General features: G+C 41.0%; 1 protein-coding gene across 4 annotated transcripts in view; it reads left to right on the top strand.

The window, feature by feature from the left end:
- The window catches only part of MTA1 (metastasis associated 1), a 122,720-nt gene that overhangs the window by 46,685 nt on the left and 52,123 nt on the right, over positions 1-23,912 (top strand). For all 4 annotated transcript variants that reach the window (XM_019530736.1, XM_019530734.1, XM_019530737.1 and 1 more), the window contains exons 4-10: positions 1,491-1,617; positions 1,787-1,850; positions 7,354-7,471; positions 10,093-10,195; positions 13,897-13,996; positions 15,475-15,663; positions 17,773-17,847. In XM_019530736.1, the coding sequence (XP_019386281.1) occupies positions 1,491-1,617; positions 1,787-1,850; positions 7,354-7,471; positions 10,093-10,195; positions 13,897-13,996; positions 15,475-15,663; positions 17,773-17,847 (776 nt within the window). The remainder of the gene's footprint in view (positions 1-1,490; positions 1,618-1,786; positions 1,851-7,353; positions 7,472-10,092; positions 10,196-13,896; positions 13,997-15,474; positions 15,664-17,772; positions 17,848-23,912) is intronic.

Raw genomic sequence — 23,912 nt, 5'->3', positions numbered from 1 at the left:
TGTTGTCCAGAGTACCTCCAATCCTCAGGTTGCCTACCACGTCTTCTCTTTCGGTCAACAAGTCCAGAGTGGCTTTACCCCCAGTCAGCTCTTACACAGCCTGTGTCAGGAACAGGTTGTCAGTAGCTCCCAACAAGTTGGCTGCCCTGCTGGAACTGGCTGAATAGTCTTCCCCACAGATGTTAGGGCAGCTGAAGGCAGCCATGACAATCAGGTCTTTGGTGCTGGCTGCCTCAGTCAGTTCCCTGGAGAGTTCCCCATCCATCTCCTCTTCTTGGGAGGGAGGCCTGTAGTAGACTCTCACCACCAGGTCTCCCTTTCCTGAACCCCCTTGTATCTTGACCCAGAGGATCTTCCTTACTTCAGTATTAGAAGCCATGCCTCTTTGATAAGTAGTTATACCAGATACAGCAATTGGAGGTAAAGTGAAAGATCTTTCTCTGACACAGAATCTTGGGATAATTCTTCCCCACTGGGATACTGGTTGGATTTGTTGTTGTTTTTAAACAAACTCCATTGTGTGTTTGTGTGGTTGGAGTTGATCTTATGTACTTCAGGTATAATCTAACATGTTTGCAGAATTGGAACAAGCATACTGCAAAGGCTGAAGAATGAAGGATTGAAATGTAAAATTGGTTGCGACCAAGAGATGGGATAAAGCCAGGGAAAAGCCAATTATTTGCAGCCAACACTTTTTAGCTGGGTTGCTGACAGGCATTTAGCTGTTTTGTATTCCCTCCCTCTGGCCTTGATTCTGCCCTGTGACTTGTGGTTGGTGCAAGCAGAATGATAAAAGGCATGAGGCTTGCTCCTACCTTGAGTTGAGTGCAGCCCTCTCTGCCTTCTGCTGATTTGGTGAGAGAGGGGATTTAAGTCTTCCACTCCCTGGAAGAGGAGACCAATATGGGGTACAGCAGCCTCATCTATTGGGGAACAGAAGGGGAAATATAAGTATTCAGTGTGGTGCTGGGGTATAGTGCATTGTGGAAAAAGGCATCTGTAATATTTAGCACTCTTTTTAAAATTGATATACCTGAGAAAGTTACCACAGAACAACTATGGGAAATGAGTTGAAAGAGGGAAAAATCTGCTCTTTATATCTGCCAATTTTATTTTCAGTAGACAAGTGCACTTGTGGCAAACTTCTGTGTGAGAGAAATGATTAGGTGAGCTCCTGTTACTTGAGAATTGTTGTGTGTGTATGTGTGTGTGTACAATTGTACATGTGTGCCCAGTGAGCCTAAATGGCTGAATGTTGGGCTTCTCTAGGTGATAAATTGGAATTCTTTTGGTCTGATACTGAAGGATTTCTACTGAATTATCTGATTATGCAAATCCTCACGTTGTGCTTATCTGCACAAAGCTTGGTTTGGTTCATTTATAGTGATTATTTAGAGTTTAATAAGGGTTGTGTATCAAGATACTCTGATTAGCCAAGAGGTACTGTTTGCCAAGGTGCTGTTAAACTTCCCTCTTCTCTTTGTAACTAGGGGAGATGGAAGAAGAGATGGAAAACCCAGAAATGGTTGATTTGCCAGAAAAACAGAAGCATCAGTTAAGGCACCGAGAACTCTTTCTCTCGCGACAGCTGGAATCTTTACCAGCCACACACATCAGGTAATTACTACTTCTTTTTATACTTCTGGGATTCAAGAAACAGAATGTAATACTATACCCATGTTCTTCTATGTGCAAAAACTTTTACACAAAAGTTAGAGCATTGCTATCCAATACCTAGCATAAAACCGTAAATATATATTAATAAAACTTGATTTTTCTCTTTTAGAGGCAAATGCAGCGTTACCCTGTTAAATGAGACGGAATCCCTTAAATCATATTTGGAGCGAGAGGTATGAGCCATTTTCTTTTAATTGGAAAAGTTTATCAGGTTATTTTGCTGCAGTTTAGTTGCAGAAATCCAGGTTTAGTGTAATTGGAGATTCTCCCTCCCATTTTTGATGGGTTTGGGGCATTGACAGAGTCACTAGAAAACATTAGGCTCACCACAGTTTTCAGGTTTTGCATTTTTTTTGTCTTGCTAAAATTCTGTGATTAGCAGGTAAGGTTGTTACTTGGGTTCATGTGATACTCAGTCACCTCTTCTCCTGTAAAGAGAACCCAATTTTTTGTCAGTGCACCATTCTGAAAGTTCAAAGATTAGAGCTAAAATTGATGAGAAGAACTGAAATATATAATATATATTGCTGGAAGAAGCAGATGCATAACTGACCATATTATTCATGTTGTATAATGGATATTGTAAAACAGGAGTTACTTAAATTTATCTGAAATAACTTAAAAAAATAAAGGTTTAAAGATTCAACTTAAAATGCCCCATTTTTGGTGTCCTGTTTGATTCCCTTAAGGGGGCCTGATCATCCCCCCCCCCCCCCCCCCAAAAACTCCCAGGTCGTTGCCATCTGGAAATCTGGCCCCTTGGACTGGGCACTTAAAATTAATCAAACCAGTAATCACTAGTAAAGATTTTAGTTCATGGGCCCTACTTTTTCTTCTATGTTTTGTGACTCTGAACTGTACAACTTAAATTTTGTATTGATACCTTTATGGGCATTTATAATCGTTGACATTTATGAGCTACGTGCTGGTTTTGGTAATCTTGTTTGGCATTTGACCTGACACTTTAGGAGCTTTTTTTTTTTTTTTTCCCCCAGAGATTATTAGCAAGTTTTCTTTTAAATTTCATGCATCTCAAGATGCAAATGAATTATAATGATTCAGTATCACTTAAATGTTACAGTATATGTGCGTATACTGTTCAGTGGATACATCAAACACATCTGCAAGGGTGATGTTTTCCTTTTGAGAAGACTTAAGTATTGTATAAGAGAAATACTTGACTTGTTTAAAAACAGTAGGGCAACTAACACTCCTTATCTTGTTTGAAAAATCAAAGGAGATCATTCTTGCAAACTGGAATCTGTTTAATCATCAGGCTTCCTTAAACATATTTCTGACTTTGTTAACAGTCTTGAGATTAAGATGAGCCTGGCATTCAGATTTCAGGCATTTTAAACATGTCTTAATTATTAAATAGTCAAGTTTCTTTAAGTAATTAGAAATTTTCAGATGGCAGTGTGTCAAATGGGTTCTGTTGGTTTGAAGAAATGATCACCACCAACTGGCTTTGGAGAAAATTCCAACTGTAACAAAAGCTTAGTGAAACTAATTTTGTTTCACAGTTTGTTAATGCCATACTCTTGCATAGTGTTCCTCGTCAAAATATTTCACTTTGCAAAGGAAGAGGCATAATTATCCCCGTGTTCTAGATGGGCACACTGAAACAGAAGGGTGAGTTGCTGCACAGCCTGAGGCAGGTCAGTTCAGCTGCAGATCTGGGAGATGAACCAAGGTGGTCCCTGGCAAGTAACTTTCTCCTTTCTCACTGGGATGTTGAGCCAAGTGCTTGGGCTTGTGGTATATTTGTGTCCTTATATTTATCCAGACATTTTGTGGGAGAAACTGCAGTAAGGGAGAACATTTCCTGAGAGTGCTTTGTTGCTAAAAAGGTCCTTTCTGCCTTGGTAAAAAACACCAATAAGCATAGAGGGTAAAGAAACGAGAAGGGAAGGTTTTAGAGTGTGTGTGTGTGCATGTGTTGTAAGATCAAAGAGAGTGGAAAGAAAGGGAAAAGACTTCTGTACATTCATGGGAGTTCCATGTATTTGTAGATCTATGTATCTTTCCTCCTTTCTTATTCTTTTCTTTTTCTCCACTCTTTAAATAGTGGCTCCCATGAATAAAGGAAAAAAACAGTACTGGATATCTGGGATTGGGCCTGTGCACATAGTGCCCGTATGTGAGTTCAAACCCAAGGACCTTCTGTTCCATAGTGAATGAGTTTTGCAGGCTACAGCTCTGGGGAGAGAAATGTAACATTTTTTTGTAAATAAAAACTGTTTGCTTATTTTACAAATGAGCATCTAAATTCTCTAGCCTATACGTGCAGAACAGCTAGTTTATTGGCAGAAGGAAAGAAATGTAGAAAATATGTGAAGCAGGCTTGGGGCTTAGAATACAAGATTCGAAGTCGAAGTTTAGGTTTCCATTTTTGGACGTCTTCACCAAAGAACTTTTACAAATCCGTAATTGGTGTCTGTTACAATTGTGACAGCAACGTTGGACATGTGCCCTGCTTATGCCTGCTGGTGATGAGCCCACCTCATTCCATTTATGCCAGGGGAAGGGATTGGCTGGCAAAATGTCAGCAGAATTGGCTTTGCCAGCTAAGAGTTGCACTGGCATTGTTCTGTACTTGCCATCTTGCCATCTCTGGCTGCTTTAAGTAATGAATTTGCAAATATGGGCCCCCTCCAAATCTGCCATGTATTATAATATACTACAGTTCTTGTAGTTTTGCTGGACAGTTTGCCTGAAAATAATTACTGTTGCACTGGGTATGCTGTGATACCAGAGATGGGTACTATGGCCTTGTAACACAAATAAAACACTCCCTGCATTTGTAGCGCTAATGTGCAAAGGAGAACCTCCTTTTACTTTTTTATTTATGTGAGAACACATAGTCTTAAATGTAGCATTTTATAACTGAAGAAATGGTGAGCTTATTTCCCATGGACACTAAAGCTTCTTTATGCTGCTCTTGCATAAATTACTGTTACACCCATTTTGAGTCTCCTTTATACTGACAGAGCCATGTAAAGAGACCTTCATGTCAACAGAAACGAAACCCAAAATTCTCAGAGAGATGTCATTCTTTCTGGGCCTGATCCAGTGCCCATTCAAGTTGATATGAAGGTTCCATTGGTTGTGAATCAGTGTTGGATGCAGGCCTTTGTTCAGCAACAGCAGTGTGTTATGTGTTGTGCAAGATGCAAAAGAAAGACTGCACCTGCCTTGGGGATTTTAGAAGCAGAAATAAGCTGCTTCTTTTGCAGTAGGAGATTGGGATTGAATCCTTGTCTTTAGGTGCAAGATGGATCTGGTTGCATGAGGCATTCTGACTGGCAAGCTCTCTCTATTTCACCAGTGTTGGTTTTTTGTTTTTTTTTTTCCTTAATCTAAAAAAGGGCACTTTGACAATGGAGGAAAAATATAGTGCATCAAGACTGTTGTGACTTAATGTTTTGGAATTTTGTATACCATTTGTAATAAAAATAGAGAGAAGGGATGAAACGTAATGTGAATTTTCTTGTCAGCCTTGGATGACTGCATGCAACAAGTAGAGCTGGGGAAGCAGAAGCAACATATGAAGTTAAGTGTTTAGGTTGCAATAGTTTTGCCATGAGGCTTCAATCTGTGTTGCAAACTAACAATGGCTTTCTCCATTCCTTCTGCTTGTACAGTTTATCCTCTCAGTTGAGATCAATGGTCTGTGTCACCATTCAGTGGCACTACCTTCTACTTCAAGCTTGAATCATGGAGATGGGGATTATCATTTACTCTTTTCTGCTGTCTGCACATGATACAAAGCAACAGAAGGGAGGAGAATGCAAGTTAAGCATATGTAAGGAAGGGCCTGAATGAGGTTGATACAGAGCCTGAAATGAGGTTGATACAGAATGGGGCAACATGTGGTGGGAAAAACTAGCAATCCTTTGCTTCCATTTAGAACCAATTCACTATTTGCTCATTGCTTGACTTGCTTCTGAGGGGTGGTGTTGGTGGGAGAGAGATGGCGGAAAATGGGTTCTTTAAGGTCTGTATCTGGCACTTTTCCTTCTCAAAACTGGAGAAGGTAGTGAACACTTAATAGGCAGGCATCTGTCCCAGTTATCCCAGCTTACATTTGCTGAGCACACAAGGCATTGTTGTCTTAGTCCAGGGGCGGGCAATTTCTTTTTGCTGGAGGACTGCTTAATAAGTCTTGGTGAGCTGTCAAGCTGCATAGGTAGCCCTGCCCCTTGACAGTTGCTCCACCCCTAGTCGCCATATTGCACGTAGCCCCCACTGCTGGCAGCAGCAGGTGGGGACACTCGTGCTCTGTACTGAGGCCCTGTGGTCTGCATGCCATATAGGGGAGTGGTAGGGGGGATCCCCACCCTCTCTCACACTCACACTCTGCCCAACTGAGCTCCATGCTCCCATCACACCCTGGGCTGCCTCCAATCCCAGACCCATGCTCTCTGCCCCTGCCCAGCTGCAGCTCCACCCCATTCCTGCCCCCACCACTTCCCTGCCTGCTGCCCAGAGCGAGTGGGATGTTGGGAAAGATGAGCAGGTGCCCTAGCAGCTGCAGCAGTGGCAGCAGCAGCCCTGCCCGGAAGCTGCTGCTGGCTGGGCCAAGCCCTTCCACCCACCAGGGTGGGAGCAAGGCACAATTAGGGTATGTTGTGGGGTGTGTGTATATGTTTGCACCTCACTCCTACCCTTGTGGGGGGAAGGGCTGGGCAGGATACAATTCATTGGTTGGGTGCCCGTGGGCCAGATGAAAGTGCCTGGTGGGTCAGATGCATCCTGCAGGCCATATTTTGCCCACCCTGACTTAGTATAACTAAGGGCTGATCTACATAGAAAAGTTTTACCAGTTATATTAGCGGTGTTAAACAGATATAATTATTACCGGTGTAATCCTGCACTCTTCTGGGGTGATGCACTTGTTGCAGTATAAGGGTGACTTTTTTGCCACTTGTTTGAAGCACCTTCAAAGTGGTACAAGCTTAAGTGGGGTAGAGGGGAGGACCAGAAGTACAATGTATCTGTGGAGAATTATCTTTTTTATAACTCCATTAATTTAAATTCACACCTGTGTTAATGTAGCAAAATAGTCCCATGTAGACAAGTCATAGAGCTACTGTAGCATCAGTAAGTCCCCTTCTCTACCCTCCTCCCAGCCCCTGATAAATCTAGGCAAATTGTGGAGCAGACATTAAGGGGGTAGGACAAGCCCTGAGAATGTGAGTAGGTACTTAAATGGACATGGCTGCCAAAATGCTTTTTGATCACCATCCAGTGTATTGTAAGGTACAGTATTATTTTTTTTATTTGGTTCAGCACTGCATATAATGTGATCTCCTAGGGAAGGAGAAGATTTCTCCAGTTTGCAGAAGGTTAAATTTGCCTTCCTTATTTGATGGTTCTGCTGGTTGGATGTCCTCATCCTGAAATGTTGCTCCTTGTAGTACTAGAGCCTCATTCAGAGGGAGTAGCTTACTTTAGCTGTGAAAGGTCTGTTGAGGAACTGTTTTACATTCCAGACAGAAGAAAGTTGTAACATTTCATTTTGGTTTCTAAAACTGGTGTTTGGTTCATAGTGCATCCACCTGACTTAAAAATATACAGGTAGCAAAACAGAACCTATAGGTAAAAACTGGTGATTGCGTACCAAGAATATTAATAATGCTGTTTTTTTTTTTTCCTGCTGTGTTTTATTTTTAGGATTTCTTCTTTTATTCGTTAGTGTATGATCCACAACAAAAGACTCTCTTGGCTGATAAAGGAGAAATTCGAGTTGGAAACAGATATCAGGCAGATATAACGGACTTATTAAAAGAGGGTAATTTTCACTATTTCTTTAGAATTACCTTGTTGAAAATGGTCTTTTTTGCATGTACATAGGTTGTATGTCTCATGGGAGGAGGAATGTTTCACTTCTGGATCACGTGGGGAACTATGGCTGGGTTGGTTAATGACGAAAGTTATTGCCAGCTGGAGGCAATTAGTTGGACTTTAGTCCAGTCTTAAGTGGGCAGTTGTCCAGATCATAAAATCTTATGAAAAAACTGGATTGAATTAATGGGCTCTCTTAGAGCCTACTATTTATAAAAGATGCTTGTGAATTGCCAGGAGGACAGATCCCACTCTCCTTCCCCTCTTCCTTCCCCCCCCGCATGTAGAACCTTCTGTGTTTTGAGGCAAGCCGCTCCTTCTGCCAAAGTCCACTAGAAACCTGTCTCCCATTAAATGCCTCTCCTGAAGCTGCCCATAGCTTACTGGGTACCCTCTCACTGTAGTTGCCTCATCACCTGTCACTTTTTTGGCTGCTCCTTCAGGACCTTGGCCTGTGGAGTAGGAGGGATGGATCGCTGGTCCTCCAGTGGTATGTCTAAGGCAGGGGTGGGCAATTATTTTGAGCAGAGGGCCACTTACCAAGTTTCGGCAAGTCATTGAGGGCTGCTCGACAGGCAGCCCAGGGCAGATTAGTATTAATTTTCTAAATTTTTTAGGGGCCCTGTGGGCTGGATAGAATGGCCTGGCAGGCTGCATCCAGCCCCTGGGCCGCATTTTGCCCACCCCTGGTCTAAGGGACGGAGGTGCCATAGGAACGGGTATTCTTTTCCCCACAGCTGTAAGTAAAGGGAAGCTGGGCAGTAGTTGGTGCTACGGAGAGCTTCGCTTTCTTATAGCTTGGGCTCAGAACAGGGAGACAGCCAGCAATGTGGGGATCATCTTTTCCTTTCTCCAGAAGAGGAGCAGTTCTGAATCACAGCGCAAGGGACTTCACCAACACCTTTCTTCTACACGGGCCACAGGTGTGAAATAACACTGATACTTAGTCACTCGTAGAACAAACAGATTTCAACTCCTTTTTGCTCTGCATGTGAAACTAATATTATTTCAGCGGCAGCTTGGCTAGCTTGTCAAGAGGAAGAAAAACAGCTTAACCGTATAGGAGCTTCCTCTTTGCCCCTGGGAAGTTGGAAGTGAGGGCAAAAAAGAATCCTCAAAGCTTTTGAAGAGAGCATAGCATTCCCAGACTTCGTTATTGCTTCCTGACTTCTCTTATGTCCTCTGGATTGGGAAGAGAAGGAAGCTGGAGGCAGGAGTGTCTGATAGCTGTGAAAGATTGTGCTATAATGCCTCCAGCAGGGTACCTTCTGATCGATTTGGTGCTGCTGCTTGTATGGGGAATGAGAAGGTTGAATCTGGAGGGCTGAAGAGAACTTGCAATGAGAGAAAGAAGGGAGAAAGAAGAAACAGATCAAGCAATATGGAGGGAGCTAGTTAAACAAGTGACATGAAAATTGAGCATAAAGGATTACTTAAAAAAAAGTAAAATAAAAAAAGTAAAATGTGGCAAAGGTGAAAGTAAAAGGGAAATGAAAGAAGAATGACAATGAAGGCATGTATTTAAAAATCTGTTTTGTGGCTTGCTGAGTGTAATAAGCAGTGCTATGTGAAAAGATCCCAAATTCCTAGCTTTTTGTTGCCAGGATCTGATGTGTAATAAACAATGACATGTTTCAGCTCTGTGCTGCAGTGCACAGTATTACCAGAGGCTGCTTATGTTAGTTAATAATGTTAGTTTTTAGATTGGAACATAAATGTTTTTTTTCATAAGAAAACATGCACACACATAATATTAATATCAAATATGCAAATGCTTTCTGTATACTTAATACACCAAGCATATAGGTCAACATTTTCTGTATGCTTCACTGAAAAAGTTGAACAAACTGGCAATTTCACTGCATTTTTATGCATGTTTCACACTGCTGATCAGATGAGCATATTGCCTTGGAAAATAGTTTTCTGGCAGCTGTAGACAGTTAATAGTCTACCTCTCCAAGCATCATGTGCTTCTTCCTTATAGTGAAGCATTTCTAGACTCCCTTAGGGCAGCTTGTAGGTATCTTTCACAGTATGAAAGTAACTGAAGAAATGCTTTATGAAGTAAGAACTGAAATAAATTAAAGCAGCAACTGCTCCAGAATAGGGTTGGTTGGCAATAACTGACCTCTGTCTTTTACATCTGATGATATAGAAAAATGTGAATAAGTACTGTTAAGAGGGGATGGATGTGAACAAGTTTAGAAAACTGTACCAGGCATCAAGAAGAGTAGCCTAAAATGACAGTAAGGGATATGGGCCCCAGTGTAGACCAGAGAGCACTGTGGTAGGAATTGGAATGTATTTTGCAGAGCCAGTGCTTGGGAATCTGACTGTGGGCCAGGCAGACCAGGTAGCTGTACATCCAGTTGCCAGGCAGGGCTGAGTTTGCCAAAGACAAATGACCGAATGGAATTTCAAATTGCAGCCAGATAACGTACCTCTGACAAATGAAGCGTCTTGGGGGTTAAATAATTGTTTTGTGAGAGACAAAATCCAGAAGTAAAATACTTTTTAGTCCTTTTGAAATCTTCTATACCAAACATTTTTAACTTGCATTTCAACTAGGTGAGGATGATGGAAGAGATCAATCAAAACTTGAAACAAAAGTTTGGGAAGCATTTAACCCACTAGTAGACAAACAGATAGACCAGTTCTTGGTTGTAGCACGGTAAGAAAACTTGATCTTTTGCTCGGGAATAACTGAAAATATGAATCTGTTTTCAAAAACATTTACCCTTTTTAACCTTCTTCTGTCTCTATCCCAGTGTTCATGTTCTGTGGGCTTGTGTGGTATGAGCTTTTAAATGAATCAAACAAATCAGTAACCAGAAAGTATGTGGCTTGCATGCTGTAGTGAGAGATGTTACTTGAGTTGTAAGAATTTTATAGGTTCATACTCTACAATACCAGAAAAAGCAAATCAATTACAATCTGTATCGACACCTAATTTCTCTATATATTGACAAATCACAGTAGTTTACTATTTTAGCATTCAGTTTGAGTGGGATAAGGGTTTTCTTATGTGTAATTTCCAGGAGGGCTGGTACAATATTATGATGGTTTAGTTGCAGTTTAACTTTGGGCAAAACCTCTAAAGTCAGTGTGATTGCCGGATGCTAAAAATATTCATACCTCTTCCATTTTACACCATTATTTTTTTTTAATGTCCTTGGATTTCTTTGTCCTATAGGCTTATGCAAATATAGTGATTACCAAGGTGTCTTATAGTAGAAGTATTGGACTTGAATTCCAGCCGGTGAATGAAAAACTTTAAATAGTTAAATGGAAATAATGACAATGGAAATTCTTATGGTCTATTAGAGAAATTTATAGAACTGCTTTTGAAAGCCTAAAATCAATGGAAAATTGGTGGATTCATTGGCATCTGGGCAGAGGGGTGCAGTTAATCAGTGGAAGCAGGTGTTATTGGAGAGAGGAGTGTAGGAAGTAGCGAATTGCTAGCAGAGATTTGTTTTTCTAGAATGTAGAAACTTCTGCGTATTGGGTATGGCAGTGGCTGGATCTCAGCTCGGCAAATGTCCCTGTTCAGTGAAATGCTTAAGTACTTTAGGCAGGCAGGGTTCTTTGAGTAGATGTGATATATTTTATTAGTCCAACTAAATAGTTGCAAAAGTTGTTCTTTGGAAGTTTTTGGGTGCAAACACCCTTGTTCAGGCACAGGGAGTTTGTTATTTTTCAAGAAGGCTGTGGGTACCCAAAAGCTTCTAAAGAACAATTTTTCCAACTATTTAGTTAGTCTAATAAAAGGTATCACAGTTATCCAAAACTCTTGTCTGCCTGTGTCCTTAGACCAACACAGCTACAACCAACAACCCCTTAAGTACTTTAGATGTTTTCCTAAATGAGGGTGGACTAATCTATGCCCTCTGGTGAAATGGAGCCATGGTTCTGTGAGAAGATTCTTTCTTAGTTAGCAGTCTTGAATCTTCATGGTGTTTAAATCCCTAGAGAATAGCATCTACTTGGAGCCAGGTCAGGAAAGCATCCATAATAAAGGAGGGGGCTTAAAAATAAGCTGAAGACCTGCTCTGAATTGGAGCCACTACTTAATATAAACATGAAAGCTGATGGCACAGAGGCATGTTCAGTATTTCCCAAATATCAGTGAACAAATTTAGACTGCTAAGGTGAGATATAATGTAGGACCTTGTAGAGAAGAAATGAATGAATAAAGTGAAGGAATCGGGGGTTAATTCTTTTGTACTTGCAAATATTTTTAAAAAGCAAGAGGAAGATTTTGACATTCAACTAAAAAAAAGACTAGAAAATGTTATTTCCCCTGGATTTTGTTTTTAGATCAAATGGGTCATTGAAGGAAACTTCAGCCAAACTTTTCAAAAACAAGTAGTCAGTTTTGGATTTCCAGTTTGAACAGCTAACTGAAAGCTCTTTGAAGACTCTCAGCCCTAGTGTAGGCTCTGTAGGAGGGAGACAAGGGTGAAACGTGATTGGCTAAACTGAGGCAAAAATGTTTTTCTTGTTCTGTGTTGGAAAATATCATAGCTAGCTCGGGCTTAACTAATAATGCAGGCACTCCCTAGCTCCCCTGGATTCATTTGTGTTGTGGCTACATCAAAAGGAGAGAACCACAGTGAAATTTACTGATGCTAGTAACTTTTCCGTGTTACTGATTACACAATATATTATTGTTCCCTTTGATTTGTGTGATCGCTAAAGCAAAAGGTTGTGTCTAGGCCACTGGCTTTGACACACCACTGGTTTCTTCTGGAACAGAAGAAAATAATAATAAAAATAAGGTAAGTGAGGAGTAAGGGGAAGTAGAGGAGAGAGGGTATGTCTGTGTGACATGGTGTAGTGCTGTGCAGAGCTAGTTTGTATGGCAGGGGCAATATAGCTGTGTTAGCATGGTATTTGGCCCTGGTTAATTAGCTAAAAAACAAAGCATAGTAGCCAAGACAGAGTGCTGCACTAATGCTGCAGTGCCTCTTTTTGTCCCCAGTTAGCTTTCATATCATCCATGTATGTATTGCCAGAAGTATAACATTGATCAGTTCTGCTTCTGGTAGGAGTTTGATCATGCTGATTATATTTGAGAAACTTGGAAAGATATGACAAACTGGAACTTGATGTGGTGAAGGAGCATGGGGATGACATGAATTCTGGGACTGTAATCAAATAAGCTGGAAAGGCTGGTATCGAGAATAACCTGAGTAGTACTATTCCCAATACAGGCCTTTCTGTAAACATAGTTGCCATATTTTCTAACATACAACTCACACCTTTTTCCCTGCCAAATCAGCCCCCTGAAATTGGGGTGCATGTTTTTTTTTAGCAGGGAAACTGTTCTCTTTGCTGGAAAAGGAGCAGTTCTGGAGAAACTGTCCATCTTCCAAGATGGCTGCTGCTTGTGTTCAGCAAACTTTAAGGGGTAGAGTATTGTGTTAACCCTGTCACAGCCAGAGTTTTTTGGCTGATCACTGTTGTGCTTGATGTAGCAAGTAAGTTGCTGGTAAGATATTGATGAAGCTTTATGATGTGGAAACACCACTTTATTTGCAGGAACTTGTATATATAAAAAACTACTTATGGTAAAGAAGTAATAGTCTTTTTACTGCTTCTTGCAAGGATCTGGGGCCTAACTTTGTGGGACATGGAGTAAGTCCTTCTGAGAGCACAAAGTGTCGAAGAAGTGTGGCATTGCAGGAAGTAGTCTGCCACAGAGATGCTACTCTTCCTGGACACTCTGTTTCCAGGAGGATTTATTCTGTCGCATAGTTGGGCATGACTCTGGAAAAATCTTTTTTCTACATTCTTCCTTCTGAAAACAAGGTGTGTGTTTTATTTGGGAGCATGTTGTATGTGAGTAAATATGGTATCTTGTGTTACAAAATATTTAATGGTTTAAATGTGAATAGGCTGAAATGTTTAGAACAATTTGATTTGGATCACTGCTGTTCCTCCTTCCACCTGTTATTTTGGCAGCTGTCTCTTCTCCTTTGTGCCTTCAGATAATTAAAATCTGTTCTCATCATTGTGAAAAAGATTTTGATGTTCCTGAAACTTTTTTTAGACCAAGTTTCCAGTGCAATGCTGATCCAGGAGCTGCTGTGAGAAGATAGAGGAGCATCTTTATCATTCCTGAGTGCCTCACTGTTTCTCCTTCTTTATATAAGCATAACTGGATAGTCATGTGAGCTAAACGGAATGAAGCATTTGTCATAACAACCTACATCTGAGGAAAGTGATCTCTGTCTTAGAAGTAGAGCCAAAATATTTAGTCTTGATACCAAATAATGAAGCCTGCTAGCCTCCTCAGAAGTGCTGTTTAGACATTTTTACTGTATTCACTTTGTATGCAAGGTTAATGTTCTGTTTAATCCTTTTCAGCTCTGTTGGTACATTTGCCCGAGCTCTGGACTGCAGTAGTTCTGTCAGACAGCCAAGTTTGCACATGAGTGCTGCAGCAGCCTCCAGGGACATTACACTGGTAAGATTTTAAGAGGATTTGGGGAAGATTTTGACAGAAATGTAAAATATGTACCTTAGTTACATCAGTAAGAGAGGGGGTAGATGGATTGCAATTGTGTAGTCTGTTAGGATCCAGCTATTGTTTTAAAAGGAAAGAAAACGATCCTTTGCGTAATAAGTCTTTAAAGTTAAAGGTATGCAATCATGGATCAGTTTGCAGCAAGATTAGAGAGCGCCGCCTTGGAAATGTTAATATTTTCTGCCCAGTTCTTTCTAGTCACATATGGGATTGCATGCACTAAGTAGTTATGTTGAAAAACACAAAGACTATTTGGCTGTTGTCTATGGTGGGATAAATCTGGAATGCTATGTCTGATCAAGTCCAAAAATTCAGGGCTATTCTAGGCAACATTGGACAAAAAAGACCACAATAGAAATTCTAATAATCTGATTGTTTTTCCCTAGTAATAAATGTTGCCTTTCACGACAGCCTGTTTTTTTTTTTTTCATTACTTTTATTTGTAAGTAACTTAAAAACAGAAGTAGTTACAGCATTTTCTAAATATAAATTATTGTGGATTTGAATAGTGAGATGGAAAGGAAAATTTAGGTTGAATATCAGGGTAAACATCCTGACGACAAGATGCATTTGTTTTGTTAGAGTGTTTCTGGAGAGAAGTGAAGTCCCATTGTTGGAGCCATTAAAACTTTACCTGGAAAAAGCACTGTAGAATAAATGCATATGCACAAAACTTTAAAAATGATTAATAACTTTACTCATTAACAGCATATAACATCTGATACAAAACTACAAAAATCAGAGAATGAGTCCAAGCCTTGACACTATTTATATTATGACAACACAAACAAGCATATGCCAGACCTAGTCAAAGAAAATCATCAGTTTTCAATTCCAGTAAACCGTAACTCCGCTCTCTGTGGAAGGATGATGCTCCTGGGGATGATTCCCTGCTAGCTGTGTGTTTTTGATGTGCGCTGCTTTCCCTTTAGGATGTTGGCTGCTTTTTTAAGTGTTTTGGGTTGCCCAGAAGGGGTGTTTATGCTCTTAGATTTCTAGTTATAATTGCTATAGATGGTTAGATAAATAAAATGTACAACAAGTTTAAGTTTTCCTTGTCTTGTCCTCTGAGCTTGTTCTGTTGTGGAAATTATGGCTACATGGGATCACCTTTTCCCAAAAACACCATTATTAGTTAATATGATCCATTTCTTGTCTTGAAATGTTCATTCTGGGGTTGGAGAAATATTTCTCCCTCTTTAGGCAGAAGGCAGGACTTCAGACTAACATTGTTAACTACTTCTATCTGTTTTTGTTAAGTGGAAGTATGTGTTCTCCTCTGAATTCAGCACAAGATATATATTACCATCAGGTTCCTGTCATAGCTGCTTCCTTTTTAAGTGTTTGTTTTCTCTGTGGTTGTACTTACAGTGTCTCTGTTTTTGTTTTCTGTTTTTTGTTTTTAATCTGCTATTTAGTTCCATGCTATGGACACTTTGCACAAAAATGTCTATGACATTTCCAAGGCAATCTCTGCCCTTGTACCACAAGGTGGACCGGTCTTGTGCAGGGATGAAATGGAGGAATGGTCTGCTTCGGAGGCAAATCTCTTTGAGGAAGCACTAGAAAAATATGGAAAAGATTTCACTGACATTCAGCAAGATTTTGTAAGTGAATAGTTATGGCTTTGAACTTGTGAACATCAACCAAACTATGAGCAACTCTTTCCAGCTTCAAAATGCTACTGCCTAACAACAGAAATGTATTTCACTTGATACATAATCTAGTATCTCCCTTCTGTTCTGAAAAAGAGGAATCTCTAAGCATTTGTCAAACTATAAATTGGAAGACAAAGATTGTTGGGGGCAGGGAGGCTCCTGTATACTTTATGATAATTTTTAAAACACTGGGACTAAAAACGGACATTGCCTTTATTTGCCTTTGCAGCTGTAAAAAAATTTTTGTGGTGGTGCAAAGGCAAAATAAGCATACAGTCATATACCCCTTGTCATGCCACCAATGCCCACAATTCTTGGCCATGACAAAGGAGGTAATAGATTGTGCTGCTTTGTGGCAGACATTTGTTTGCTTGCTGGAGGGAGACCACTTTCCAGCTGCCCTGGGCAGGTACTCTGGAGACTTGAGGGGCTTGATCCTGTACACCTTGGGAATTTCTTGGGCAGGATTGGGTGCTACGAGCACCTGGAGCACTTGCCTGGCTTTCTCCTTTTACAGAGACGTTGACCAGGGAATCTTGGGATGTGTCTCAGTAAGTGGGGAAAGCTGGGGTTTCTCCACTTACGGAGACAAAACCGCAAGGATCGTCCTGCTGTCCCTTCATAATCAGGAAAAGCCTGGGATTCTCTGCTTAGAGAGACACTCCTGGGAAATCTTGGGGGTGTATCTCCATAAGGGGGGGGAACTCCACGCTCTCCCTGTTTTAAAGGGATGCACCCTCATGATATGCAGGGAGGCACAGGAGCTGGGAAGCTTCTGGCACCCTGTGCCTCCTTGCTGGGGAATCCCTAGCTCCTGCACCACACTGACCCATGCCTCCACATGAAGCACAGGTCCCAGCCTGGAGAGGTGGGGCACTGGGCTCCAGCTCCCATGCTGCCCCATTCCTCCTTGCCATGACCCCTGCAAATCTGTTTCACTTAGGACTGGTCAACCTGGGTCCCAGTAAGAAGGCACAGGACAGCAAGAGTAGGGAATGTCTTTAGCAAAGGAAACATGTCACCCCTTGTCCCACATTGGGTAGGAGTCCAGTGCAGGACAAGGGGTGACATGTTTTGCTCGGTAAAGTGATTCAGTTATGGTGGATCATGTCAGTGATATTTGCTTCTACTGAACTGTAAATTGTGGGGGACAAATAGTGTACATTTGGGGTGGGGGGGGCAGAGCTTTTACTAAAGATGGCTATATGCTCAATAATAATGTTTAAACTACAAATCATGATGATATTTTCTTCAGTTCTTTTCTTCAATTCTGTTAAATTAAAATTGTTTGGCTTATCACAGTTGGATTCAGGATTTGGTGGAGTGTTGTAAAAGCCCAGGTATCCATGAATTAATTTGTCTTGAGGAGTGCAAGTACATGGACAAATCTTCTGAGATGTTAGAGTGTTTATTAAAGAGCTATTCTAGAAACTCCTCTTGAAATGTTTATTTTAATTTTTTTTTTTTAAAGTTGTCTTGGGAAATTGCCCCTTGGACCTGGTGGGGCATACTGTCTGCACTAAAGTTCCTTGATAGGAACAAAATAGAAGTAGTATCCAAGTAACTTAGGCAGAGGGACTTGGAACCAGCCCAACATTGTTTTGCTGTGGCTCCATGTAGGGTTCTTATGCTTCTGATCTAGCAAGTAGAGATGCCAGAGCATTGTGGCTCCTCCATATGCTGTCTCCTGCTGGGCAGAGCAAATTAAAATTGTGCCTATGCTCTGTGTCATTGCATGCCAGAGTCTGAGTCAGTGTGACACTTACCACACTGGGTCTTTGCTCCTTGAATGGAGTGAAGTGGAGCCAACACAGAATGGTTTTACCTATGCTGTGCCCCAGTTCTAAAGTGAAGGCTTTGTACTTGAAAAGCAGTTACATGGATCTTGAATGCTTGGTGCCCTTAAGAAGTCCAGATAATGACTGGCTTCTTTATTAGGAAGATATATCATGTATAAAACTCTGTGTTGTAAGACTTCTGTCAAAGGAATCTTGACAATTTGTGAAGCACTGTACTGGCTTCCTGTGATGACTGTTGCTTTTTTCTTCATGTCCCTAGCTTCCATGGAAGTCCTTAACCAGCATAATAGAGTATTATTATATGTGGAAAACTACAGACAGATACGTTCAGCAGGTAAGAGAAATTAGCACGGCTCCTTTAATTCTGACAGGAGCTGTTCTTGCTGCCTTTAAAGGGGAGCATTGCTGCTTTGATCTCTCTTGCTTGCTTTCTCTTGGGGTTCAGTATCTGCAATAAGTGAATTTCACTGGGCTCCAGACCATGGGAAGTGGCCCCCGTCACTAAATTCTTCAGCCTCAATGAAGAGGTAAACCTGTGGCATTCCCATTTGTGTTCCTTGCACAACTGCTCCTTCTTTTATTGTCTGTTAGAAGAACTTTCAAAAGACTGCTGCAGAACATATTAGCTTATCTTAAGTTTGGGGAAGGAAATAAAATGAATCCCTGCATATTACAGTATTCAAAGTCAGCACTTGCTTCAGCAGCAAACTTCCCATAGATTTCCATGGGGAGGAGGTGGATGCTGTATAAAACAGCCACTCCATGGTGGTTATGCCTCGCCTCTACCTGCTCATACCAGGACTACAGATTCAAATGCTTGCCCCTCCAATGGAGGAACTTAGAGCATTCATAGTAACATGCATCTTTTGGGAGGGCAAGAGGGCGGAGCGGGGGAGAGTAGTTGATGGGCTGTGATTCCCTAACTCAGTCATGTTCAAAGCACAGCCTATGGGTTGGATCTGGCCTGTGGAGTGCTCTCCAGGAAATTTGGCAGTGGTGGCACTATTGACTGCTGCAGCTCTGGGAACTCTTTGTCAAGTAATGCCGCCAGTGCTCCCCTGCCACTACATTTTTGGAACTGCGGGAGCCCCACAGGGCAGCATAACACGGTCTCATGTTGGATCAGGTCCTTGCATGGCCTGGACCCAGCATACAGCTGCAGGATTGGGCCACACACCAGATGCAGCCCTTGGGCTGTCTGTATCCCACTTACTCTTTCCCGTGCACCAGAAAGACTGAGTAGCACTACCTGAGCCCATGCACCTACAAGCCAGTTTGGGCTATTATTTTCTTCCCGTTATATCTCATCAGTATTTAAACATGAGAATGATTTGGTCCTTTAAATAGTCAAAGTACAGTACCAGAAACATGGAAATCTGGTTACTGAAAACTAGCTGTAAGAGTTGGATGGGATAGTTCAGAAAGAAGAGAGAGCGAAATCTCTGCCTCAGCATTTCTAATATAGCCAGCATCATGTTATTAGATCTAATGTACTTATAACAATTTATATTGCTGAGAAGAATACCTAGTGGGAAAAAAAAAAAGTTAGCTTCCTTCATTGAACAGCAGGCTTTGAGATAAGCCTGTTTATAACTGTGAAACCCCCCACAAAACAGTGCTGTAAGCTTGGCGTACCCCCACACTGCACAGTGCACGCCCAGAAGAAGCATCGCATTAGTTTGACCCGGTTTGCCCAACATCTGTATAGACTGGGTGCTTTTATCTAAAGCTGATTCAATCAGCTTTAGATGAAAGTACCAAAAAGCCCTACTGAAACACTTGATCTATACAGAGTCTGGGGAGCTGGGTTGAACTAACATACTACCTCATCCAGCAAAGCTCCATTTTCCTTCTTCCCCCTGACGAACAGTCTGCCAGTTCCTAGATATCTAAAACATGTATTTTGTATTTGCCCAAGTTGTGAAATGAATACAGAGTTCCCTGTCATGCCATTTACTTTTTTTCATTTTCAGAGTAGAACTCCACTTTTAGTTGCATTGAGATATTGTGGATAGATCAGACTAATGAATGAGCATGTGTGTTTTGTATGTAGTATTGTTATTATTGACATCCTTGTTACTGTCCTTACTATAAACAAGACATACTCTCTCTTTTTTTTGAGAGAATTAAGCAATAGAAATGTGGGACATAAAAAGGAAGTGTGGTGGGGTGGAAAAATACTGAAAAGAAGCAGGCTTTCCTTTCTTTCTCCATTAAACTGTATGTACTGTTGACACAGTAATTGGCTTCTGCTCTTCCTCTGTGTGTGTGTGTGTGTGTGTGTGGCTATCATTGTTCAGAGGTTAATGGAGAGGCATGCTTTCCCTGTGCTACAAATAAAGCAGCTGCATGTAGGGGAGTCTTTCATGTCTCCTTCTTTTGCTAGTTAGTTCTTGATTGTGGAATGAAAATTCAACTCCTTGGGAGTGGGCTCAGGGTGGCTAACATTATGAGAAGTTATTTGGCTCACAAAAACGGGGCTGGTTGAAGTATAGATTATCAGGGTCAGAACCAAACATCTGACCTCCTGGTGAAGCCAAGGAAGGAGGCTCTTCTTGTCTTGCAGTTGCTTTGATCTTTCCAGATGTGTACAGGACTATGAGAGATTTAAATATTTTTCAAAGTTGAGACACTTTAAACTGCTGTTACTAAATTTCTGAAATATATATGTTTGTAGGTATTAAAAGCAGGCTTTTTGGCTTGCTGGCTAGACAGTCGCATGGATCTACAACAGGGCAGGCAGTTATTTTGGGCAGAGGGCCACTTACTGAGTTTTGGCAAGCCATCAAGGGCTTCGCGACAGGCAGCCCAGGGCAGATGAATATTAATTTACTAAATTTTTTAGGGGCCCTGTGAGCTGGACAGAATGGCGTGGTGGGCCGCATCCAGCCTCCAGGCCGCATTTTGCCCACCCCTGATCTATGAGGTCTTTCCTTTGTGGGGCAAGGAAGGAGCTGGGGTGATATATGAAGCAGAAAATTAAGAGGTTCTTGCATTGTTCGTCTATTATGACCTCTAACCAGCATGATTAGTGTTGACTGGCTCTAAAGAGCTGTATCCAGTCCAGGGCTGCTGAGATATTGGACAAGGGGAAAAACTGGGGCAATTGTAAAACCCTTGTTTTTTGTATTCAGTGCCTTTTAATTAAGAAATAGTGACTTGTTTCTTTTGCTGTTCCTTTTCCTCTTCATTTTGGGTCTGTAGACATGATAGTCCAAAATATTAATTGCATGAAAGGCTTTGTTACCTTCTTTGTTTTTGCAACAGTTTAAAACGCAGCAATTTCTAATGATCATTTTGGCACATCTACATAAAGAGTACCTTACAGTCATGAATATATCAGCCCACCTCTCCTATGCTGCTCAACAGTGTAGCTGGAAGCAGGAATTTGGGATAGAATTTAGAGTTGTACTTGTGGCTTCTGGAGGTAACTTGTGGATTGAGTTAATTTAGTCAGAACTGAGCTAATTATCACATCTCAAATTCTCAAATATTGCAGGCAGCTAGTAATAAATATCAGGGTTTTTTTTAAAACATCTAGGGCAGTGTCATTCTTGTGTGTGGTCATAAAACTTCGTAGCTCAATGTGTTTGAAACAATTGCTTTTTAAAATTGCTATTCACTTAGTGAGGTTCCCCCCCATCCTGTTGGTGCTCCTCCCCTCCTCCCAACTTCCCCTCCATAGTTAGGATTCACCGCTTGTGCTGCTGTGAGAAGGTGCAGGAACTAGAGGAACCGGAAGATCAGATGAGCCACCTCTCCAGCCTGGATCTGATATTTGACACCTGCCCCAGAGCATAGAACAATTTGTGTTTGAAACATTTAGTAAAGTTCAAGTTGAACAGGGACCAGTGGGTGGAATGGGTTAGTACAGGGTCCCATTGTCTTTAAGAGATTAGAATTATATGGTTGAGGTGGGCACAGTTTATCTTGGGATACTTTAATTTGATAAGCTATTTCAGTTTGTTTTGTGGTATAGGATTAGCATGCCACTAGTTTCTTGTGGTTTCCTGTCTGTAGTAATGTTTCTCTTTCTCAAATATTGCAGGCTTAATTCTACCTACCTTTTAGTATGTAAGACTATAAGTTCACTAGCATAACTAAAGACTGAAACATCTGAGGAAAAAAAAAAAAGGGAGCAGATCTCCCAGGGTAAGTCTTTTGGGAGTGGAGTGCTCTCATTCTCCACAATTGAATTTAAGAGATTTTTTTCCTTTCTGGACCGCCATTGCTTGGTGTTCTAATGTTGGGGTAAATGGCCCTGTGATATGTATTGAACTTCTTGATACTAGTCTGTGTAGCTGCAAGATTTGTTTTTATGGGAGAAACCATTTCAGAATTGTCCTGAAAGCGGTTGAGTGAAACATCATAAGTCTACTGTTCCTTGCGTCCCCTCGAATGAAATATTGCCATCTTAAAATAGACTGGCCAAGTCTGTTCACTAGAGAGCACATCTCTGAATTGGAGATAGTTGGGGAGAGAGGACTATTGATGTAACTTCTACTTGTTACCTTATCAACCTCTTCACTGGTGATTTGAAAACTTCTTTTTAAAAAAAAGGGGCTTGTATGGAACATTGTTATATTTTAATGTAAGAGAAGAACTAGAGTTCTGTAATTTCTCAGCTCCAGGAGGGTGATCCTTCTGAAGCAGGATGAACACATCCATGACACTAGGCAGACATGCAGTACAATGTCCTGAAGTACTCTTGCTTATAACAAGGCAAGTTGCACAAGAAGAATGTTCTAGTGATCCAGTAGCTCAGAAATATTTGTGTGTATGTGTGTTAACCCCCCCCCCCAAAACAAAACCCAACAACCCCATGAACCTGGGTTTGACTTGAGGTTGTCAAGTGGGATGTGTTAATATAATTGAGTTTTGTTGTCTCCAATGAGAGATGATATAATTAAGGTAAAACTAACTGCAAATATTAGTTGGGGCATTGCAAAGGGATGGCAAGGGTAAAAGATTATGTGAGGCTGCTTGGGTTAGTTTTGTTGTGCATCTTGAGAATTGCAGACTTCTCACTTATTTTTATCTTTTGCCCTTTCCCTGACATGCACACCCACAGCCTGTAACCTTGAGAAGATTAGGGCTTAAGGGAGAGCAGCATGCAAGTGTGACTCATAAGGTCAGGAAGCAGGTGACAGGGGAAGGAGGCTGCAAAGCAAGATTTGGGAAGAGGAGTGGGAGGGAGAGACAGAGGTGAGCGAGATTATTTGGAGGTCTACATGGACTGAAGAATGGGGAGCAGAAAAAGAGAAACAAAAGTAGATAAGTTGAAGGGGCCTACATTTATATGGGATCTATGCGTTAGAGGATTTAGGGGATTGCTTAAATCCTGAGTTACGCTAATAACATCCTGATTAAGCGACAGTTATTTCCAGTTGCTGTCATTAAGCTTAAAAGGTTTTATGGGACTTCTGTGTTAAGTCTTCCCAAAATATCATCTCCCAAAAAAACCAGAACATACTATAAAAGAAATATTTGTCACTTATATAGGGCCTTTCACCCTAAAGCTCTTTACATGTTATATACGATAGAACTCATTACCACAGCAGGTTGTAGAGGCACATTATAGCCAGGTTCAAAAAGAGACCAGGCAAATGCATGAATTCTAGATCCATTAATAGGAATTGAAAAGAACAGTTGGGGATATATCTTCTGGCATCTCTAAACCAGTGATGGCAGATGCCAGGGTGGGTAACAAATAGGGGATAATCCATTGGTCTGATCCAGTGTGGCACTCTGTATGTTCAGTGTCATGGAATAGTCGCAGTTTCAGCAATCAGATGACACACAGGATGCTACGTAACTATGCAGAGAAATGTTGTTTTGAGGTTGACCACTTAGAAACCTCTACTCTTAAATACATCATGGACTCAATAGCCTTCACCTAGAAGTAATAGCTTAAGTTTTATAGCATTTGAAAGATTAGTAAAATCAAACAAGGTGGAATAAAGCATATAAGCCTAGAAAATGAAAGGAAGAAGGTTTTGAGATGCTTTCAAACTTCTATTGAAGTATCTTCTACATAGTTGACAATAAAATTTCCACTATTTGTTTGTTTTTGGATTCCATTTCTCATTTTATTTTTAAAATTGCTTTTCTCCTTCAGAAAATGTTTCCATCAGATATGCTATCCAATAGCATAGTAACAGTAATATTGTACATCTTTGAGACTCTCCCATCCTCCAGGCCCTGTGGAAGTCAGTAAACCCAGGAATGGATTTTTAAAAGACAGATGTTTTTGTTTATGCAAAACTTTTAATTTTTCAAGAACTGTAGCAACTCTGGTTAATATAATCTATCTTATTTAGTTAGTCTATAAAGGTACATATCTACCCTATCTTCTGACTGAGTTCAAACTAACGCAGCTAACTATCTCTGTCTTTCAAC

The sequence above is a fragment of the Crocodylus porosus genome, unplaced genomic scaffold, assembly GCF_001723895.1.
Source record: "Crocodylus porosus isolate Cpor-Errol unplaced genomic scaffold, CroPor_comp1, whole genome shotgun sequence".
NCBI classification, from domain to species: domain Eukaryota; kingdom Metazoa; phylum Chordata; order Crocodylia; family Crocodylidae; genus Crocodylus; species Crocodylus porosus.
The sequence above is the reverse complement of the archived record's forward strand: the minus strand, read 5'-3'. Positions and strand labels throughout refer to the sequence as shown.